Source organism: Quercus robur, chromosome 1, assembly GCF_932294415.1.
Source record: "Quercus robur chromosome 1, dhQueRobu3.1, whole genome shotgun sequence".
NCBI classification, from domain to species: Eukaryota; Viridiplantae; Streptophyta; class Magnoliopsida; order Fagales; family Fagaceae; genus Quercus; species Quercus robur.
In genome coordinates, this window is record NC_065534.1 from 12,563,183 (window position 1) to 12,584,166 (window position 20,984).

The window sequence follows — 20,984 nt, forward strand, 5'->3', positions numbered from 1 at the left end:
ACAATAAAATAACATATACCACACATTAATATAACATAAAAAAACTACAACAATATAAAAAAAAAATACAAAAAAAACAGCTCACCACCACTCCGGTTAACCACCACTTTAGACAGCCCACCACCACTACCTACACTCTACTCCTACCGCCACCATAACCACCAAAATCAGCCCACAACTACCCACGAAAATCAACCCACAACCACAAAAAAAAAACCCACTGCAACATTTAAAAAAAAAAAAAAAAAAACCACCTTCTCAACACATATCGGAAACCATAAACCCAATAATCCAAAACCTATGAACCCAGAAAAATTCCCGTTGTCGCCGATCACGACGCCATTTTGCTGTCCACCTTAACTGAGCATAGAGCTTCAATGGGTCGACGGCTAGGCAAATTTTGGGTTTGCACTGCATCTGATTGGTCGGTGGCAAGTGGCAGGGGAGATGGGTCGGCGAGAGTGGAGGAAGGCAAGGAGGCAGAGGAGATGGGTCAATGAGTAGCAGGGGAGATTGAGCAGCGGTGAGTGGCAGTGAGCTTGGCAAAGTCAAGGAGGTAGAGGATGAGCTCGACGAAGGTAGGGAAGCACAAAGGATTTTCGGAGAAAAAAAGAGGAAATGGGAAAAGAATGAAAAAATAAGGAAAAAAGAGATTTTTTTTTATTAACCATTAGTGTGAACATAGCAATTTAATACTATATATATACATATATATATATATATATATATATTAAGGCAAAAATGCAAAATTGATTTTCTAACTTTCAGTATTTTTCATTTTAATCCTTTAACTTTTAGTTTTGTCATTTCAATCCTCTAACTTTTAATTTTTGTTAATGTGGTATTCCTTTAAAGCTCAGTTAGCTAATGCCGTTAAGGTTTTTTTTTTTTTTTTTTTTTTTTTTTTTTTTTTTTTAATTTGAAATTAAAAGAAAATAAGAAAAATTTGTTAAAAATAAAAAAATAAAAAACATTTAAGGGGAACGATTGATTGGGAATCAACGATTTCAACACCTCCACGATGGCACTCTCGCGACTCACGCTAATCCCTAAGCTCGACTTGGCCAGGTACCACCAACTCAACTCGGAGACATTGTTCAAGGCCCAACTCATCACCCTCGGCGTCCCTTACCTCACCAAACGCCTCCCTTTCTACATTGTGTCCGACCGAAAATACTCGTTTCCACCATCCTGTTATGGCGTTTCGGTGGCTGGGATTTCAAGCCCAGGCTCACTCAGTGGGGCCAAGTACAGGCTGTGCACGCTGGCGTGTCAAGACACATGCGTGGCCAACGTGATGTTATTGCTTTACAAATGGTGGAGTTGAACCAACTGGAGGAACGGGACGCTTTAGCTCTGCGACGCTTATGAGGACTAGGAAAAAAGGTGGGAGAAAATTTTTGACCAAGTCGCCGGAAAAAAACTCGATGAGTAGCGGAAGTGAGTTAAGAAGATGAAGTTGAAGCAGTGTGTGGATGATTTTGAGGAGATGAAGAAAAAGAGGAGTGGGAGTTGGGAGAGTCCAGAGATGGAGGTGATGAAGTTAAATTTTTTTTTTTTTTAAATATTTTTTTTTATAGATTTTTCTTATTTTTTTAAATTTTTGATTTTTTTTTTTTTAAAAAAAGCCAAAACGGCGTCGTTTTAGCACCCTTAATAGCAGTAGCTAACTTTACTCTAACGGAATGCCACATTGACAAAACTAAAAATTAGAGGATTGAAATGAAAAAAGTTGAAAGTTAGAGGGTTAGTTTTGCATTTTTGCCTTTTTTTTACTTATGAGCTACGGTATACAGCCAAAAGTAGTTGTGCACTGTAGCCTGGTTTTGGCTCCACCAATGTAGCCATAAATTTGTATTTGGTGATGCTAAAAATAGCAATATAGCTTTTTAGCACCACCAATACTAATGCTCTAAGGGTGTGTTTGGTTGGAGGAGTGGAAAAGTGGGAGGATAGAAAATGGTAGGAGGATAGAAAAGTAGGAGGATATAAAAAATTTTAATTTCTCTCATTTTTGTTTGGTTGGGAGTGAAAAAGTAGAGGGATGAAAAAAGTGAGTTTGTATAAATTTACTCATATACCCTTGTTAAAAAATGATACACAATTAAAATAAAAAAGTGACAAGCAATTAAAAATAAAAAAAGCAATCACCCAAATTTATTAAACAATAAAAATTATGTCAAAAAAAAAATCATGTCTAATTAATAAAAAAACATAACACCACATACGGCCCAGGAAATCAAAAGAAAAAAGGATTAAAAAAGAAAAAGAAAAGTAGGCAACGTTTCCAGAAAGTGAAAATAATAATAATAATAATAATAATAAATGCCTTAAAAGAAGCAAACGCCCAGGAAAGCAGGCAGAAGAAAAAAAATAAAAAAAAAAACCCAGATAACTGGACGAAATTAGTGCAATGGCCAATTTTGTCATTTACTCATCAAACTCCTCTCATCATGTTTTCTCTCCATTTTGGGGAGATAAGTTTTAGGTGGGTCCGGGTGAAAAATGCTTGGGTCCCACCAAAAAAGTTTCTCTCCCTCCCTCCTTAGAGCATTCACAGCAGCTGCGGTATATGTGTTAAATACCAAATATTTGGCACATTTGGCACACCAAACACCAAAAACAATGCATTATCAGATGTGTTAAATGTTCCAAAAAATTTGCAACATGCTACAGTATTGTCTTAAATTTGAGACGGTACGAATAACAATTGCATAATATATATTATTATTTTATTCCTGTTTCCTCTCTCCTCATCACAGATATCTCTCTCTCTCCATCTTCTCATCTCTATCTTCTCTCTCATCTCTGTCTTTTCTATTCGTCTTCCATAGCACGCTGATCACTAATGGCCACCACTCGGCGCCGCCGACCATCTGTCTTCTCTATTCTACTTCGGGTTCTCTTTTCTTTTTCTTTTTTTCTTTTTTTTTGGCTGTGGTTTGATGGGTGGGTTGGGCAATGGGTGGGTTTGGATGGGCAAATCGGTGGTGGGTGGATTCGAGTTGTGGATTATAGTGGTGGGTGGGTTGAGATGGGCAGATCAGTGGTAGATGGGTTTGGGTTGTGGGTTATGGTGGTGGGTAGGTTGGCTAGTGATGGCCAAATTGGTGGTGGGCGAATCAGTGATGGTGAATCGGTGGTGTTGCCGATCTCTGTTCTGATTTGTTTTTGTCTTTATATTTCTGTTTTGGTGGTTGTGATTTAGTGGTGGATTCGACGGTAGTTGAGGGTTAATTTTGGTGATTGGGGTTTTTTTTTTTTTTTTTTTCCTAGTGATTGTGGCCACAACAATTTTTCTGGTTTTTCTGGTGATGTGGCCGCAACAATTTTTTTGGTTTTTCTGGTGATTGTGGCTGCAACAATTTTTCTGGTTGTTGTTGTGATGGTTGATGATGATGATGATGATGGGGGAGGAATTTAATATATTATTTTAACATGTTGTAAATATTATTTTAATGTATAGAATTAAAGAATAAAACATCTGATAAATGAGATATTGTAAAATGATGTGGTAAAATAATAAAATAGGCCTTTGGTGTGTCAAAATGACTTCTTTTTTTTTGCAACATCTGCTGTGGATGCTCTTACCAAACAACACCAGTCACCATTCTCCATTTTCTCCTATTTTTTCTCCAAAATTTTTTATCTACCCTATTTCACCTCCAAACAAACAAGTGCATAACTAAAAAATCCCTTCAGGCAGAAAAAAGTTAAAAATCTATGAGACAATAATGTATGACCAATTCATCCTTCGCATGTTTTGACCAACAACAACATATTTGTAAGTAATTCTAAATGAGTAGTGCTTATTACACACAAATTATTTTATATACACTTCCAGAAGCAATTAAAATTTGCCTTATTTGATTTTTTTAGTTACTTTTGAAGGTGTATGTAAAATACTGTGTGCAACAAATTTAACTAATTCTGTATTGTTGCATAAAACATCTTGTCCTCACTATTATGTACTTGTTCTTCTTTTAACGTCCGTTTTTTAAATTTTAATTTTGACACATTTTTGTTTCGTAGACGCAGTTTATTTTTGGTCCTCTAATTTTATTTTAATAAAAATAAAACTCTTATATTATTATTTTACTATTTTTACTTTCTTGTGCAAAACTCTGTTTTCTAGAGGAGCTAGCTATTGCTACACGGTAGAACAGTAGAATTTTGTATTTTAGGGAGTATTTGGTAGTGTATTTTGAACCATAGTTTTCAGTGTTTAAACAATATTACATTTATTTTCACACATTTTTTCACTCATACGTATTTCTAAAAAATACAAACAATGTTATTAGAACAATATTACCAAACGGAGACTTTTAGCATTTCTGAATCTTGTGCTAGGCCATACTATAACTCTATTTATTAGTGGGTGATTGGGTCATAAACTTGCAACCTCGCGCGTTGAGATATAAATGAACTAGTGATGCAGAGTTGGAATCAATAGTAACTAATAGGACTCCGCCAACAGTTTGTCTCTGACGTAGGGTACATAATCTACTATTTAATTTTTACACTTTATTAATTATAGTATTTTTTTATTATATATATATTTTTTTTATTTTAAGTTGAAATTATTTTATTTCTTAATTTTTTTTTGGTGCTTTTAATGTTTCCTAGATCAAATTAGGTACCTATTAGTATTATGGTTAGGTATTAATTAGAATTTATTTTAGAATATATTTTTTTGTCTATCAAGTTTTTCGAAACCTTTAAATAGGTCTCTAAGTCTATAAACATTTTTTTTTTTTTTACATTTTAGATTCAATTTAATAAAAGTTTAGACTTTTATTTCTCTATTTTCTAGTGGATTCCAGAGTATCTCTCATTGTAGATTTAAGGAATCCTCGTGGATTTGAGGTTATTTCTTTGAAAGAAACGTGTTTTGTTTCTCATAGGTATTTTCTTATCCTAGTCTAATGGCTACTAAACGTGGCGGTAGCTATTCTAGTAACCAAAAGGTTAAAGCAAGAGTTCTTAGGAAAGAATACCTTCAACTTTAGTAAGATACGCATCTTACTGAACTACAATAAACAGTTGCTACCCCTCTTCCTAGGAGATACTCCCACGGCAACAACAATCAATTTACTCAAAGACACTCCTAAATACAAGAACATTCCATTTTTTTGATGGGATGATGAGTAGGTTGGAATTTGCTGATTGACCTTTTGATTTGGAAGAGTATTTTAAATTTTGGAAGATTTATGATGAAAAAAAGTATGGCTTGCAATTAATAAATTAAATGGTGAAGTAAGAGAATGGTGGGAAGACATTCAAATTGATAGTAAGCATTGAGGTAGGCATCCAATTCTCTCTTGGCAAAGAATGAAAACGTTGTTAGTTGATTTATGGTTTATATACATGATTATTATGATATGCTAGATAATACAATGTTGATTATAGATCTGTATATCATATGAAGAGGAATATGTCGAAACATGAAAGGCCGACCACAAAACTAAAATTATCATATCCAAGTCCATGTGTCAAGAAACAAAAAGGGTTTGAGGATTGAGAAGATGCAATAAATTTCTAAAGAAAATTTTGAAGTGGTTGAAAAAGATCAAGAATCAAGACTTGCAACAAGTTGTTTTATTGAAACTTGAAGGTAGCACTTTTCAAAAGTTTGATGAAGAATTCAAATAAAAGAAGATTGAGTTGATTGTGGATACTAGATAATGGAGGAAATCAAGAGATAGTAATTATTGATAATATTGTGTAAGATCCAATTGAGGTAAACTATTATTTATTTAAATTTCTTATATATTAATTAAAAATTTAAGCTATTCAATTGATGAAAATAAATAAATTATATTTGTTTATGTCTTTGAATTGTATAGATTATATATCTATATTTCTAAGCATAAAATGATTGTACCGAAAAAAATTGTGTAATGGACCTAATGGTTTAAGAAACCGATTACACTGAATATACTAATAATTAGAGCCTCAGAGACTAAAGTACTTTTTGTCCCTGAAATTTTGTTTAAATTCAAGTTTAATTTTTTGTCATGTTTAAAACAATAATCTTATCAATAAATAAAAATTCAAAAGATATATATATATATATATATATTTTTTTTTTTTTTTTCATTATGTTAATCTACCACCATTATTTATACTAGACCAAGTTATCCTTTTAAAACACAATATTGATGGCAATGGAGAGGGGAGGCGTAGAGATAAAGGATAGGATCTTCACTCCCACCCTGAATGGTTTTATCTTGCCTCATTCCCGTCCAACTCCGTATGACGAGGAAAACTTACTTGCCTCTTTCTTGCCTCATAAATTTTTACTCCATGTTAATTTGCCCCATAACTATTATAATTTTTTTCTAATAAAACACGTTTCATTAATATAAATATACTTTAAATTACAACTAAATTTATCTCAACAAATCAAACTAATTTTTAACAAGAACTAAATAATATTATCCAAGTGTTTAACAAGACAATATCACAATAAAAATAAAAATCTTATTATCCATGCATTTATATAAGCTAGTATTGATTTATTTTTTTAAATAATAAGGAGAGGCAAAGTAAGGCGGGGTGGCGCAAAATTGTCTTCGCTACCATATAAGCATTTAGTTAAGTCATGTAATTTCTTTAATCATAGATGTGGGCGAAAAATGAAAACTGATATATTTTTAAAAATTTTAAAATTGGAAAGGTAACTTTCTAAATTTAAGGGAAGGAAAATCAAATCTGGACTAAATTTCAGAAACTTTTAATGGATAAATTTCAGTAACTAAAAGTATATTTTAGCCATAATTAAATTGAGCTTAATACTTATCTTTCTTTTTTTGACTGAAAAAAGTAGAATCTATATATTAAAATAAACAAAAGTGCATAATACTTATCTTTCAATGACATCAAAAAAGATAAATAATTATAAATATAAATCTTTCAATGATTTGAAAATATGAATAATTATAAATAATAATAATAAAAAATTATGAAAGATTGTCAATAAAATAGAGTAGATTGACATTGGGCATCAAAAATAAATTTTAGTTTATAATCATATTATATTTTATATGACCATTGAGGTTTGTATACATAATTAGTTAAAATTTTTGGAATTAGTTTTTCTTTCACCCTTGTTTTTAATCTTCTCCCTAGACTAGAATCTTCCATCTGCCACATGCTCCTCTTTTAAATGATAAATTTTATTTTTAATTTTTTTTATAACTCTCTCTAAATGATACCTAAACACAATTTTCCTTTCTGGTTGAGTTCAATTGTCTAGTTAATTTACACCTTATTCTCGTGCACAAATCCACGACCTAATATTTAAGTGCTTCTATTATATTTTTTTAAAATCTCATGTTATAAGTTAAGACTTAAGAGTGGGTGAGCATATATGTGCTCATTCCAATTCCCAGCTAGTTGGTTTGAAGTTTGAACAAATACTTTTACCCATAAAATCTTTAATTAAGCAAATAAAAATTTCTTCCTAGTTAATAATTAATACTTGCCAAAAGAAGAAAAACTCTATACTCAACAAAAAATATATATAATTACTTCAAACCAAAAAAAAAAAGGTGCTATATTATAATTACTTGAACAAGACAACATCACATAGTAGAATTTATTTAATATAATTCATCAAAAAAAGAAAGAAATTAATTTATGTTCACAGTATCACAGATATTGTTATTACAACAACTAGATCCTCTTGGGAGAGTCTCTATTTTCGGGTTAATATTTTATTTCTTAGATCTAAGTTCTAACATGAATCCGATCTGAAAGATAGAGTTCAACACCTACCCTCGATCCTCATTCGTTGAGAACTTCCTCGACCTCCTTGTGAAATGAGTGATTCACGAGCTGACATGAGTCCACTGGGGGCTAACAAGTTGTCGAAAGAAGAATAATCGATCCAGTCCTTGAGCAAACCCTCTTGACCCCATGTATCGGGTATCAAAACCCTTCCAGCCACCTCTTCTCGATGCCTCTTCAGTCTCTCTCGTCCTGATTCTCTTTGCAATATTGCCTCAGGTTCAGCAATGGAATCTAGATTATGCTCCACAGGAGCCAAAGAAGAACCATGCAAAGCAATATAGTGAATAGTCTTGACTGAATTTTCAGGCCCCATAGCAGTGGTCTTGTTTGGTTCAGAGGAAAATGATGGAATCCGGCAACTGGGTTTCCTAGAAAATCGTTGAGCCATGCTCTTGGATTGTTGTTCTTCCATGAATGAGAGAATATGGATACCAAGGCAGCTTAGCTAGGCTAATATAGGAGATATGTTTTGTATATAAAGACCAAGCTTGTTTGAGGGAATGAGTGTTGGGTTTATACTACACGTAGCGAATATAGGTTTGAATGGTATGTGAAATCTCTACGTCTCATGTTAGGTTTTGGTGTCAAATTTGTGTGGTAGTGAGGATGAGTGAGAGTTTTGGAGTATTTATGATCTCTAGGGTTTTGTGAGGAGGACATGAATTTGGTGAAAGTTAGTGTAACTTTGACTTGCGGGTTTGGCCAATGAGATTGTGTATTTTGATCGTGGTTCGTGGGGCATTGAGGTGGAGACAATGAGTCCCTTGGAATTGATTTATCATAGAAAAGACGTGGATGTGCTTTAGGGAAAAAAGAAAAAGCAAAAATAAAAAGAGATACTTTTAAGTTCTGAGGTGATGATGTATTCTAAGTCCAACCATTCCTTAAAAATTTATCAGCCCGCCAAGAGGCATATATTTACACCAAATTTTACCACTGCTTCACATGCGGGTCTAGAAATGATTAATGAATTACGGTGGATATACTCACCGCTCATAATTACTTAAGTTAACAAGTTATAAAATTGGTGTGCAATTGGGTGAATTCATAGAATTGTTTATATAATCTATTCATTATATTCAATTTTATTCATTTATAAACTTCTGACTATGTATAGCCTCGTTCTTAATTTTTTTTTTTTTTTAATTTTAAGATTTGGATAGAATGTAAACGATTTCTATCAATTTAATTCAAAATTCTGGGTAAAATTTATTAACTTTTGCTATTGCACACACTCTAAAATTATGTTTTAAATTTGAAAACATAATTTCAAAAGAATGTGTATGAGGTATTTGCAATAACGAGTGTGATAATCATTACTCTAAAATTTTATACTAATTGACCCATCTATTATACTTCTATTAATTTTGAATGATGAGTGGTAATAGGTAAAAATGTGTATTATATTTGACCGTTTTATTATAAATTTTTATTTTCTCTCTCTCTCACACACACTCACACAAACAAGGAGATGTCCACTAATTTCTATTCAAGTGATGCCACTGGGAATTACCGGTGAATAAAAACCAAGAGTGAAAAACCACCTAGCCAATCTTTGGAATCACGGTAACACTGTTTTCTACGGTCTCATTTGTTTTCCAGTACTATTAAACTTGATCACATAAAGAGTATCAACAAAACAATTAAGCAAAATAATTTATACACTAATCATTATCATTAGTCCTAATTTATGAGCTTTTATGTGTTGGATCTTCTTCAATTAAGATATGGTAGCCATCTAGAAGGGTAAGATAAAAGAAGATTTTTTTTGTAAAAAGGATAGCTGAGATCTCCATCTTGAGGGGAGGCATTAATTGTATGGGACAAAGCATCAATATACTCCATAGCCAACTCAGTCTCAAAGTGTTAGAAAATATAAGAAATTATAACTTAAAATAATTATAATTTGTTGTTGAATAGTTGTAGAGTGGTGAGTGACAAAAATTGAGGCACAAACCAATTTACTCTAACTTGGTAAAATTGATGGTGTTGAGGTTATGGTATGTCATCCCTACAATATAATAACCTTAACTAGTAGGTACCCTCTATATACGTTATGTAAATTTATTACGTAGAAATTCCACAAAATATAATACATTTTATACTCCAAAAATAGAACCTATAGAAGGAAGTTTGGAAAAGACATCACACATTTTATTCTCCAAAAATAGAACCTATAGAAGAAGTTTTGGAAAGACCTTACTTCTTAGCTGTAATGGCTAGTTTGGATTGAGGGTAAGGGAGGGGGAGGAGAATAGAGTAGCGTTGGCCGGAAATTGCTCCCCTTCCCTCATGAATTTACTATGCTCCTTCTCTCTCATGAATTTCCAACCAACTCTACTTTACTCTCTTTCCCTCACCCTCAATCCAAACTGGCACTTAGAGAAAGCTGAAAGGTGAGTGTATTATACCCCTAAAAACGAGTGCCCAAATCACCATGCGTTCAATTGAGAATTCATAAATCATCTCCCTTCTATTCTCAAATATTATCAAACAGTTCATTTACTATTATATATGAAATCTACACAAAAGTTCTTCATTGTATCTAAAGGGCTACTTCATTAATTGGGTTATATTTACTATCACATTTATCTGACTTATTGCTCCCATTTTTTATTTTACTAAGATTTTTATTAAAATACCACAACAATTTGTGTTGAGTCGTGACTTGTGAAACTACATACCTTTTTGATAAATGAGTCTGATAATCATCCATGAGTTTTTCATACTATGTTTCTACTTCCAAATATATAATATTTATGAATATTTTATGGATTATATGTTCGGCATGTATATCTAAGAGTTTTTCAAAATATTCGCAATCAAACATTGACAAAATTTACATTAGATGTAACTTGCAACATACACACATCACAACGACGCAAATATTAGAGCACTACCAATGAAATATGCGATATTAGATGCAAGCTGAATCTTGCAGCTAGCAAGAAAATGTTAGGTTCTTAGACTGAAGTTTTGAAAGAGGAACAAACAACGCAGCAATCAAAAAGCGCACTTTTTATTGATAAGGTGCAAGCTGAATATTGCAGCTAGCTAGCAACAAAATGTTAGGTTCTTAGACTAAATTTTTGAAAGAGGAGGAAAGACAAACCAAAAGAGAAGAATTAAGATGAAATTGATATATTTACATTACAAAATAATAATCTTAGACTTGCGGGTAGCGAGATCGCCCCTTCTTCTTTAAGAACTCAGGGATCTGCACTAAACTGCCTTCTGTGGAAGAGGGTCGTCTATTGATCCCAAAGGAACCATCACCACGTGCAAACTGAGGTTTCTACATTCACCCAGAACAAAGAGAGTGAAATTATGTAAAGATTTCTGGGTTCTTAAGATGGCATAGATTATTATAAAGAGAGAGAGAGAGAGAGCACCTACCCTCCCTTCACTTTCATCCTGGCGTTTGAATCCAGTGGCAATCAGAGTTATGCTGACCTATAAGCAAGAAAATATCCAAACCTAACCATTAGTCTCTCTGAATGCAATTCTAACCTCACTTAACAAACCTTACATTTACTAGAGCTTATGGTATGTAACAAACAACAGAGACTATAGACGCATAATTCATAGAATAATCCTTTTTGCAACAATACTCCAGAAGCAGTCTATAGGAATTGTAAGTCCTACCTTAAAAAGCGATAATATGTGGTCAACTCTTGGAATATTACAAGTAAGAAGAAACAGTCAAACAGATGGTCAGGCCAACTGATCATGCTTTCACTAACAATAATGATAAGCAATTAAGCATCATATTATCAAACAATAAAAAGATATGATAATGCACTAGTATAACAGCAAAATATCCTGTACTCATCTAACTGATGTTATACGCAATAGCATGACCACAACTATGGATCCTACTAAATTTATCAAGTTCCAGAAGATTCATGAAAATTGGATTTTTTTATATTAGTCATGTCAGCTTATAGCTTCATCCAAGGATGTCTAATTTTTCAATGGACCTGCTAGAAGTCCACTAACAAGTACATTCAGATTTCAGAACCAATGAAATGGTGACAATCTATATATATATATATAGTTGTAAGAAATCTTTGAGTCTGAACTACAAGGATAATTATAAATAAATAAAAATTCACTCCTAATATTTCCAACCCTTCCAATCTTACCTGGCCGCTTAGTGATTGATCTATCACTGCTCCAAATATCAAGTTTGCACTGGGATCCACTAGGTCATATATAACCTCTGCTGCAGCATTCACCTGCAATTAACAAGTGACCCAAGGTCAAAGGTTTGACATAATATGAGTTAAAAAGCAAGTGTGATGCTAGCTAAAGCATATTGTAACCAGTATGACAAGAAGTAAAGTATCCACATCATTATATGCACCCAAAAAATTCAGTAACAGTAAAAATTTATTCTTATTGACCCAGCTCAAGGTAAAAGCCTTATTCTTCTCTCTCGCTAATTATTTACAGAAATAGTTCAAGAAATTCCATTAAAAGACCTTACTCAAAACTCCATAAGAAAGTTAATGATATGAGGGGCCAGATATGGAGAAAAAAGGAGGGGGTGTAACCTCATATTTAAGGTCAGTTGTTAGGAAAAGAAAATTCCTAATAGCTTTTTAGGTGACTTCATATTGAAGGGCAGGAGTTACACAACTAGCCTATATGTTACATGGACACTTCAAAGAAAGTGATCTACCCATGTTGGACATGACAGGAGTATGAACATGTCAGTCAGACATACTATTTTCAACATCTGTGACCATATAACAGAGAAGAATAAAGTCCTTACTACAAGTTACCTCAGATACTCTTAAAATATACTTTTTTTCATTGCATTTAAGTAGTGAGATCAATTCAAATTGAGCATACAAAATCAAGGTATAAATTTTTTTTACACAACTACATAAATGCATCATCTGGCCGAAGATATGGAAGGAAAAAGGATGAAGGACAAAAAATTATTTTGCTATACCCTGTGTACCAAGGTTTGGTATCAAACAAAATATGAACGCCTAGACACACAGCACCAATACTTAAATGTAAGCCCAATTAGGTCTGAGCCCTAATTTTTTCTTCCTGTTTTGTAATGACCCTAATTAGGGGGGTGTGTGTGTATGCAAGCAATAATTATATTGTGCATCCAATATATACATGATCTCTCTCACAACATGTGGGTCCCACAACCGTGTAGGCCTCACATGTAATGAGAAAGATGATGCATATGCTAGATGCACAAAATACCTTCGTGTGTGCATATTTGTGTGTTCATGTGAGAGAGAGTTCAGCTGCACGGGATAATGCCCAACATAACCAAAAATTCAGACACTCCCCCTCCCCCTGGTTTCCAAAGGAAAAAAACACACAAAAAAATAAAGAACCTCTGCAATGGATAGGTATGCAAATTCTTTACAATTAAGTGACCACAACCCTAAAAGAAGGCCCACCTCAAATAAAGTTAAATCATTTCCACCAGTTATATTCCAAACAATTCCAGTAGCTCTTTCTATTCCGATATCTAACAAAGGTGACTGGATGGCATTCAATGCAGCATCTCTTGCCCTGGTCTTCCCTGCAGTCAACAACAATTGATAGATTCATAACACCGAGCATGCAGACACTGGGACTAAGGTCAGTTTGTCAGCTACAGGTCAGAATGATATAACAAAAAAAGCCTAAAACTAAGCAAAATGTAAAAGAAGTGGCAGGCATCATGAGAAAAGTTCATGAAACTATAAAAGGAGGAGAAAGAAAAAGAACAACCCACATGCAGTAACTCAGTTCTTTTTTTCCATAATAAGTACAAAACGTTGTACAATACTTGTCCCTTTTCTTTTGTTACAATTTACCATAACTTGTCACAAAACCAAAATTTTTGTACTTGTAGGTCGTTCTTTTCCTTTACTCTTTGTTGATTGCATTTAGTTTGGTTGTTCCTCCTTTATGATTGTATGGTAACTTAGTTTGTGAGCTTTTATTCAACATGCCTGCATCCTTCATTATATAATATTATAATGCTTAATGTTCTCATTCTAATAACTTAAAAAACTTAAATAGTCTTTTCTTTTCTCTTTCCTTATAAGATATTAACATCTCTTTTCCTAGTAGTCATGCTAGACCAAGTGAAAACTGAAAATTTTAAACTTACCAGTTGCAGTACCTATCCCCATTAAAGAAGAACCAGCATCTTTCATAATAGCCCGCACATCGGCAAAATCAACATTGACCAGACCTGGAACCTGCAATTGAGGTAACCAACCACCATCAAGACAAAAATAAAATAATTCACATATTCAAAAAATATATATATTTGGCTAAAATGCAAAACTAACCCTCTAACTTTCTTCAGATTTCATTTCAGTCCTCTAACTTTACTTTCATTCATTTCGGTCCTTTAAGTTTCAGATTTATTCAATTAAGGCATTTCCGTTAACTTTTGTTAAAATTTTTTTGAAAAAAAAAAATCTCTTAAATATTTTTCAATCATTAATTGAATTTTTTTAATTTAAAAAAATTGAAGAAAAATTTATAAAATTGAAAAATTAACCATAACATATAACAAAAGTTGATGGAAAAGCCTTAATTGAATAAAATTGAAAGTTAGAGAATTGAAATGAACAAAAACAAAGTTAGAGGACTGAAATGAAATTTGAAGAAATTTAGAAGGTCAGTTTTGCATTTTACTTTATATATTTTTTAGAATCACATATTCAAAATATGACCAAAGAAGGAACTGATGTTACAAAACCTCTAAAGCCAAAAGAGCAGTCAATAGAAGGTAATTTGAATTTGAATGATTGAGGGCAAACAGAACATTTTAATTTGAATGATTGATCATGGGCCAGGGGTGGCATTGGACCCCCCTAGCTCTGCCATTGCGTGCATCCAATGGATTTTAAACCCACAACCAAATCTCTATCTTGCTTTTTACAACAAGCCATGAATATTGAACAATTTGAAGCCAGTTCAAATTCTACCTCTTAAGAAATCCTAATATAGATCTTTGTAAAAGTTACATGTTACTAGGAAGCCAAAGATAAAAGTTAATGTAACAATTTCATTTTACATTCCATACCGTTATGATATCAGAGATGCCACGAACACCCTGCCGAAGTATGTCATCAGCCAAATTGAATGCCTCTGTTACTGGGGTTGACTGTGAAACTGCAGTCAACAACTTGTCATTAGGAATAACAATCAATGTGTCAACATTGTTTCTTAAAGCTGCAATTCCTTCCTGAGCTTGAACTGCCCGCCTTCGCCCCTCAAAAGAGAATGGAGTCGTGACAATACCAACAGTCAAGATACCCATGGACTTTGCAATTCCTGCAACTACTGGAGCCCCACCAGTTCCAGTTCCTCCTCCCATTCCAGCCTACGGATTTTATTCATAATTAAAAAAAGTGTACCAAAACCAAACAACAGAAGTAACAGGACTAGGCTGCCATCAGGGAATGCAAAGCATTAATGTCAAGACTTAAAGAGTATTAGATAAAGAAAGTAGCAGAGTCCTTAATCCTTTTCCTAAATCTACTTTTGCTTCGTTATGAAAGGCACAATGTCATTATCTAATGCGATGGTAAAAGTCTTGGGCTTCCGAGTGCAAGTGTGTAGGTTTGAGTCTAGGGAATGCTGAATTTAGGTCCAAACCAAAGCCATCCTTCTCATGACCCCAATAAAGTGAGACCATTACTAGGTAATGACCCTTTTGATTGAAGGCACAATCTCTCCTTTATTGATTCTCCAAACTGCTGCATTGTTTTAGTTATGGTACAACCAGCCTTTTTTCTTTTTAGTTTTCCACCAAAATTAGCCCATTGACCTTTTCCACCCCAAGCCATCATCCTAACATCCCAAAATCCTTACAATAGCCACTGCCCAGAACTTCCAGCAGTGTGTTCTCATATTTTTTTACTCTGTACCCTACAAGGGAAAATCAAGAAGAGTTCAAGCATCCAATTAGACAGTAGGAATCCCCTTCTCTTATAATAGTTAAGTGACGCATCCACGGAAGATTAATTTGTTATTACTTTGCAAATTTGTCTATTTAAGACTTATTTTATAGGACCCACCTATGAAGTCTAATTGAAGTAAAATTTGTGGTTTTAAAGGTCTATAATTATATGTGTCCTAGGGTTAAAATAGTTTTTAATTTGAGTTTTAACTTTTTATTTAACAAGGTAAGGTCAATTTTGCATTAGGGGCAAAATAGTAATTTCAGCAATCATTGCAAATTAAGGGTATTTTGGTTATTAGTTGTACCTATAATTTTCTAGGAGATTTTAGGATTTTGAAGAACACATGAAGGTCAACATGCCTGAATGCTCAAAACACCTAAAACCCTAAAATCTCCTAGAAAATTACAGGTACAACTAAGAACCCCTCAGCACCATTAATTTCTCTCTTATCCTTCTTCCTCAAGCACTTCCTCTTACCTATCAAAACCCTAAAATCTCACGAACTTTCTTTATCAAATAGCCAAAAATATGTCACATTTTCTATGCCCAAAACTTCATTGATTAGCACTCATTTGCAACACTTCCTTATGGTACATCCTCAAGCTAGCATTATCCATCTAATAACTAATAAGTAACCTATTAAACTAATTAAAGTGAAGGCTGCAGTAGAAAATAGTAGACTCCATAAAAGATAAGCGGCCGTCATGCTCAGGATAGCACATGTCCTGGGGACAGATCCTGCTATTTTCCAAAAAAACAGCCAGAGAGGAAGGCAGTGCACAAGATAGGAAAGGCAAATATCCATTCCCAGCATAGCCCTAATGTCCAACCAAGACACCCCAGGAACACTGCCACCTGAATGACAAGGGCAGGTCCGCAGGTGTAATCCAACTGCAAACAGCAAAGAAGTGATGAGCCCTTAAGATGGGTTCCTGGACCATTCTCCTGACTCAGAGAGACATCACATGTTCAGGGCACAAACATTAAGCATACACACGCTCATTATATACATTTTGGCATTCCTACATCCCACTGGTTCTTATGAAGTAAGATCTTTCCTCCTCAAGCAGGTCACAATAAATAGGATATATAATTGGACGTTGCTTAACAGATATCCCACTAAACTTCTACATCTTCAGGCCCCGGATAATTCTCTAACGTTTTATGGAAATTTCTAAAGCAATATCTAGTTTTGAAAGTTTTTATTGATGATTTGTGAGAAGTGCTATGTTTCAACTTTCACCACTAGAGGGGCCTTGACTAAGAAAGGAAACAATCATACAACCACTCTCCTTTTCCCCCAAAATTTCAACCACAAAAAAATTATGCAAATTTTCAAATAACATGGTCACATCCAAACCTCAATTAAAAATCTTTTTTTTCTGCTGAGCAACTATTCTTTTTTCAAACAGAGAGAAGCAATAAAAAAATTAAATTAAATTAAATCCTCTTCCTGGATCTACCTTTATATAGTGAAAATTTCTAACAAAAGATTGCGAAATAGAATGTGTACCTACCGTTACAAAGACCATGTCTGCACCGTGAAGTGATTCCTCTATTGCTGCTTTGCTTTCATTTGCAGCACTCATGCCTATATCTGGGTTTCCACCAGCGCCAAGACCCCTAGTAAGTTCCTGACCAATTTGTAAGCGGTTCTCTGGGGAAACCGGGGACATTTTAATCGCTTGAACATCTGTGTTAACAATCCAAAACTCCACACCCTTCATTGAACTCTCTAACATTCGATTAACAGCATTAGAACCACCACCCCCAACACCAACAACTTTGATATTGGCTTCATTGTAGTTACTTGGAATGAAAGATTCTCTTAAGCTCTCCTTGACATTTTCATCGCCTCTGAGCACTGAGACCTCAGGATGTAGATCCAAAAAAGTGTTTCTCCTGTGGTTTGGGCTAATGTTGTGAGAATTAACGGAGCACTTAAACCGAGAGAATTCCACCGCATTCTTTTGGCTAGTTCCCCACAAACTACTCTTCCTGTCAACAATCTTCAGGGTACTAGCCATACACATTTGAGATTCCTTTAGAATTCTCCCCCTTGGGGAGGCTAGTATTCCAACTGAAACTCGCGTGCTAGATGGCATAGAACAGGGCGACATGCAAGTTGCCATATTAGAGAAGTGTAAAATCTAATTCTTGAAAATTAGAATTCAGGACTGAAGTGCCTCTGCCAATCACTCATCATTCCCAAACCTGGTCATCACAAAACAAACAATCAGAACATACAAAGAATACACTCGAAGTTCAGTAGCCTGAAGGTTTCATTCTTAACTTGAAAACAATTCTACATGGCTCAAGAAAAGGAGCAACGCTCTATACATCAATCAAAAAGCACTTCCAGAAATTATCGCATAAGTCATTCTAAAAACTTAGTAAGAGACCTTTCAGAAATTGCTCCCTTAAACCAAACTAACAAAAGCTCACTCAAAAAAAAAGTTCACAACAGCTCATCAAAGAAGGAAGGGAACAGGTTAACTAATGCAAAAGCAAAATTATACCCATATGCAACAATCATATATACAAAAAGGAATTTGGGGTCAGCTATGGATGCTCAAATGACTAGTCAGAGTTGGCCACACATATTCTTTCCTGCCATTTGTCATACTACTTTAATTGATAAGCAAAAAAAAATACAAATACATAAAATGTAATTAAAATAAAAAATAACACAAAGGGTTAAACCCAGACTAGACCAAAAACCCACAACAATAATGACCCCCAAACCAATGAATAATGTATCAAATTGTAATGCAAAAGAGAAAATGGCAAATGGGTATGAGAAAAAACCCAATGCTAAACCAGAACCCAGAAACAGAATGACCCTTAAATCACCAAGTGAAGCATCAAAACGGTACAACATAGGGACAACAACAACTGGTTATGAAAGTAGCATACCTTTTGGTCTGATATAATAACTCAAGGAAACAATAGCTACAGGGATAACTCCAAGAAAATTAGAAGCCACTGAGAGCTTAAAGCTGTACAGAGGAGAGTGTAGTATGTGACAAATTTAGGTGGGAGAGAGAGAGAGAGAGAGAGACTTTTGTTGTTGTGGGCTCCAAATTTTTGGCTTGAAGGAAGGAGGGGACATGGCTTTGGTTGCTTATCAGTTATTAGTGAAATATGATTGGCTAAACTGAGATTAAATTGGCTTTAAACACATGGATTTGTTTCTCATTTCACTGTTCACTGATAAACATAGTTGAATTTGGATAATAAACTGAAGATGGAAACAGTGATTATTGTTGTTAAGGATGGTTGGTCGGTCTCGTATAGGACTTAACAAGTTTCAGATGAAAAAATTTGGCATAATCTACTTGAGTGGGTTTTTTTTATAACTAACTGTGCTGAAAATTTGAGGATGCGGTAACTAACTTGCGTCGGTTTCTGTGTTTTGTTTTTGTTTTTGTTTTATCCCCTGTATTATTCCTGGTGGATTTTTTAAAAATACAAACACAATTTTATTCATTTATTTATTTAAATTTAAATTATATAAATAATTAAGTAATTAAAGAATTAGTTTACCAAAAAAAAAAAGTAATTATAGAATTTAATGGTTATATTGGTAGATTGTGTATTTAAAAATTTAGGTGGAATTTCATTGGGTTGAAATAAAACTTTTAAATTGAATGTTATTAGTACTTTAATTGATATATTATGAAATTGAATATGTGTAGAATGTATTTATTTTATCATTTTTGTTATTTATGTGCTTACAAAATGTAAATTTTTGTTAAAATATTTTGGGTTATATTCCTTAAATGGGTTGAAATAGTTTGTATCCTTGTTAGCCCCATATAACATTTTTTTGGGTTAAATAATTTGATAGTTACAATTAAGAGAGGCAGGATTTGAATCTTGCATATCTCTATTGGGAATACAAAGAAATGTCAATTGAGATACAAATCTTTTGACTAATACAATATGCTTATTAAGCGAGTTGAAATTGGTCGTGTTTGTGTCAACCTAATATGAAATATTTATTTAAGTGTCATATGTAGGTTGTGACATCCAACCCACTTAATAAACGAGTTGTTTCAAGGTTGAGGGGTTTGACACAATTATTAAATGAGTTGAAATAGGCTTAATCCAAGCAATAGAACCCCTACTTTGACACAACTCATCAACATGGATAGCCGTACAAGTCTTTAAAAATTGTTTATGCATATGATCTATTCAAATTCAATGGTTTCTTCTATTTGTAAATTGTTCATCTAGATCATTGTTGTTTTTATTGTAACACAAAAATTACTTATTTACCAACTTTTTAATTTGCTTTTATGTAAATAATTTGGGATTCTATCCATATGAAAATGGAAAGAAATCAAAGAATATATTATTTTCATGATTTATTTGTGATTATTTCCATAATTGTATCTCTATGATTTATCTGTGATTATTTCCATAATTGTATCTCTTAATTTATATGAGATTATCTTGGAAAGAATTTATGAAGTTTCAAAATGGTTTAAAATTAATTTTCTAAAAAAATATGACCCTTTTTTCTTAATAATTTTAATTTTTTGAGTTATTTCTAATATATTTTTTTTTTTTTTGGATACAAGATAAAATTTCTACTCTAGCGTAATCTAAGTGTATACGTGTGTGAAACTCTCTCCTGGAAACTTGAACCCCGGCCCTTGACCTTCTTAATTATTCATCTTTTGATTTATTTCCTTAATAAGCTAAACTCAATCTTTTATATGGCTTATCATGTATATATATTTTTGAATGTTAATTCCATAAATTTATATATTAGTAGTTTAAGAATTTGATCAATACCCATACCTACTTGTTGTAAGAATTAAATTATATAAAATAAAAAGATTCAAAATTATTAACATTTTATCATATTCTATAGAATCTATTCTGTATAAATAAAGTTGGATGTTACTATGTTAGAACTTAGAAGCCTTCAATGTATGAAGTGGCTATACTCTCATTATGCCTAGTCTAAATTTCATTAACCACTATGGTAAAATTTTCCCTATAATTTGTTGTGGTTTCAAATTAAACCCTCAATTTTAAATTTTAATTAAGATGATAAACATTTTAATTTAGGCCTTCAATGAGTCAATGTAACCCAACCAAAAAAAAAAAAAAAAAAAAAAACATAAATTATGAGTAAAACTAATTGTAAGGACTGAATTTGGATTAAACCCAATATAGGATTGGGTTTAAACCCAACAAGCCCAAACAATAAATTTGTAGAGCGTGGGTAAAAGA

At 33.2% G+C, this 20,984-nt stretch overlaps 2 protein-coding genes across 3 annotated transcripts; both read right to left on the minus strand.

Annotated features, from left to right (window-relative positions):
- Positions 1 to 7,591: 7,591 nt before the first annotated feature.
- LOC126721535 (protein BIC1-like) lies at positions 7,592 to 8,293 on the minus strand. Its single transcript, XM_050424587.1, has one exon. It carries the CDS (start codon positions 8,204 to 8,206, stop codon positions 7,769 to 7,771), a length of 438 nt encoding a protein of 145 aa, XP_050280544.1. The 5' UTR covers positions 8,207 to 8,293; the 3' UTR covers positions 7,592 to 7,768.
- A 2,502-nt stretch (positions 8,294 to 10,795) lies between these two features.
- On the minus strand, positions 10,796 to 18,962 carry LOC126721542 (cell division protein FtsZ homolog 2-2, chloroplastic-like). Of its 2 annotated transcripts, none has more exons than XM_050424594.1 (8): positions 18,654 to 18,962; positions 17,255 to 17,951; positions 14,855 to 15,154; positions 13,928 to 14,018; positions 13,227 to 13,351; positions 11,940 to 12,032; positions 11,191 to 11,247; positions 10,796 to 11,089 (listed from the first exon to the last, which is right to left on the minus strand). In XM_050424594.1, the coding sequence occupies exons 2-8, from the start codon at positions 17,867 to 17,869 to the stop codon at positions 10,961 to 10,963; spliced, it is 1,410 nt and encodes a 469-aa protein (XP_050280551.1). In that variant the 5' UTR covers positions 17,870 to 17,951; positions 18,654 to 18,962; the 3' UTR covers positions 10,796 to 10,960. The 2 variants fall into 2 exon arrangements, with proteins under 2 accessions (XP_050280551.1, XP_050280557.1); XM_050424600.1 differs by lacking the exon at positions 18,654 to 18,962 and adding an exon at positions 18,257 to 18,492.
- Positions 18,963 to 20,984: the final 2,022 nt, after the last annotated feature.

Coding starts and splice junctions, on each gene's coding strand:
- LOC126721535 (XM_050424587.1), bottom strand. CDS start 8,206: ATGGAAGAACAACAATCCAAGAGCATGGCTCAACGATTTTCTAGGAAA.
- LOC126721542 (XM_050424594.1), bottom strand. CDS start 17,869: ATGGCAACTTGCATGTCGCCCTGTTCTATGCCATCTAGCACGCGAGTT. Junction 15,155..17,254: donor CAGACATGGTCTTTGTAACG/GTAGGTACACAT, acceptor TAAAATCCGTAG/GCTGGAATGGGAGGAGGAAC. Junction 12,033..13,226: donor ATGATTTAACTTTATTTGAG/GTGGGCCTTCTT, acceptor TGTTAATTGCAG/GTGAATGCTGCAGCAGAGGT.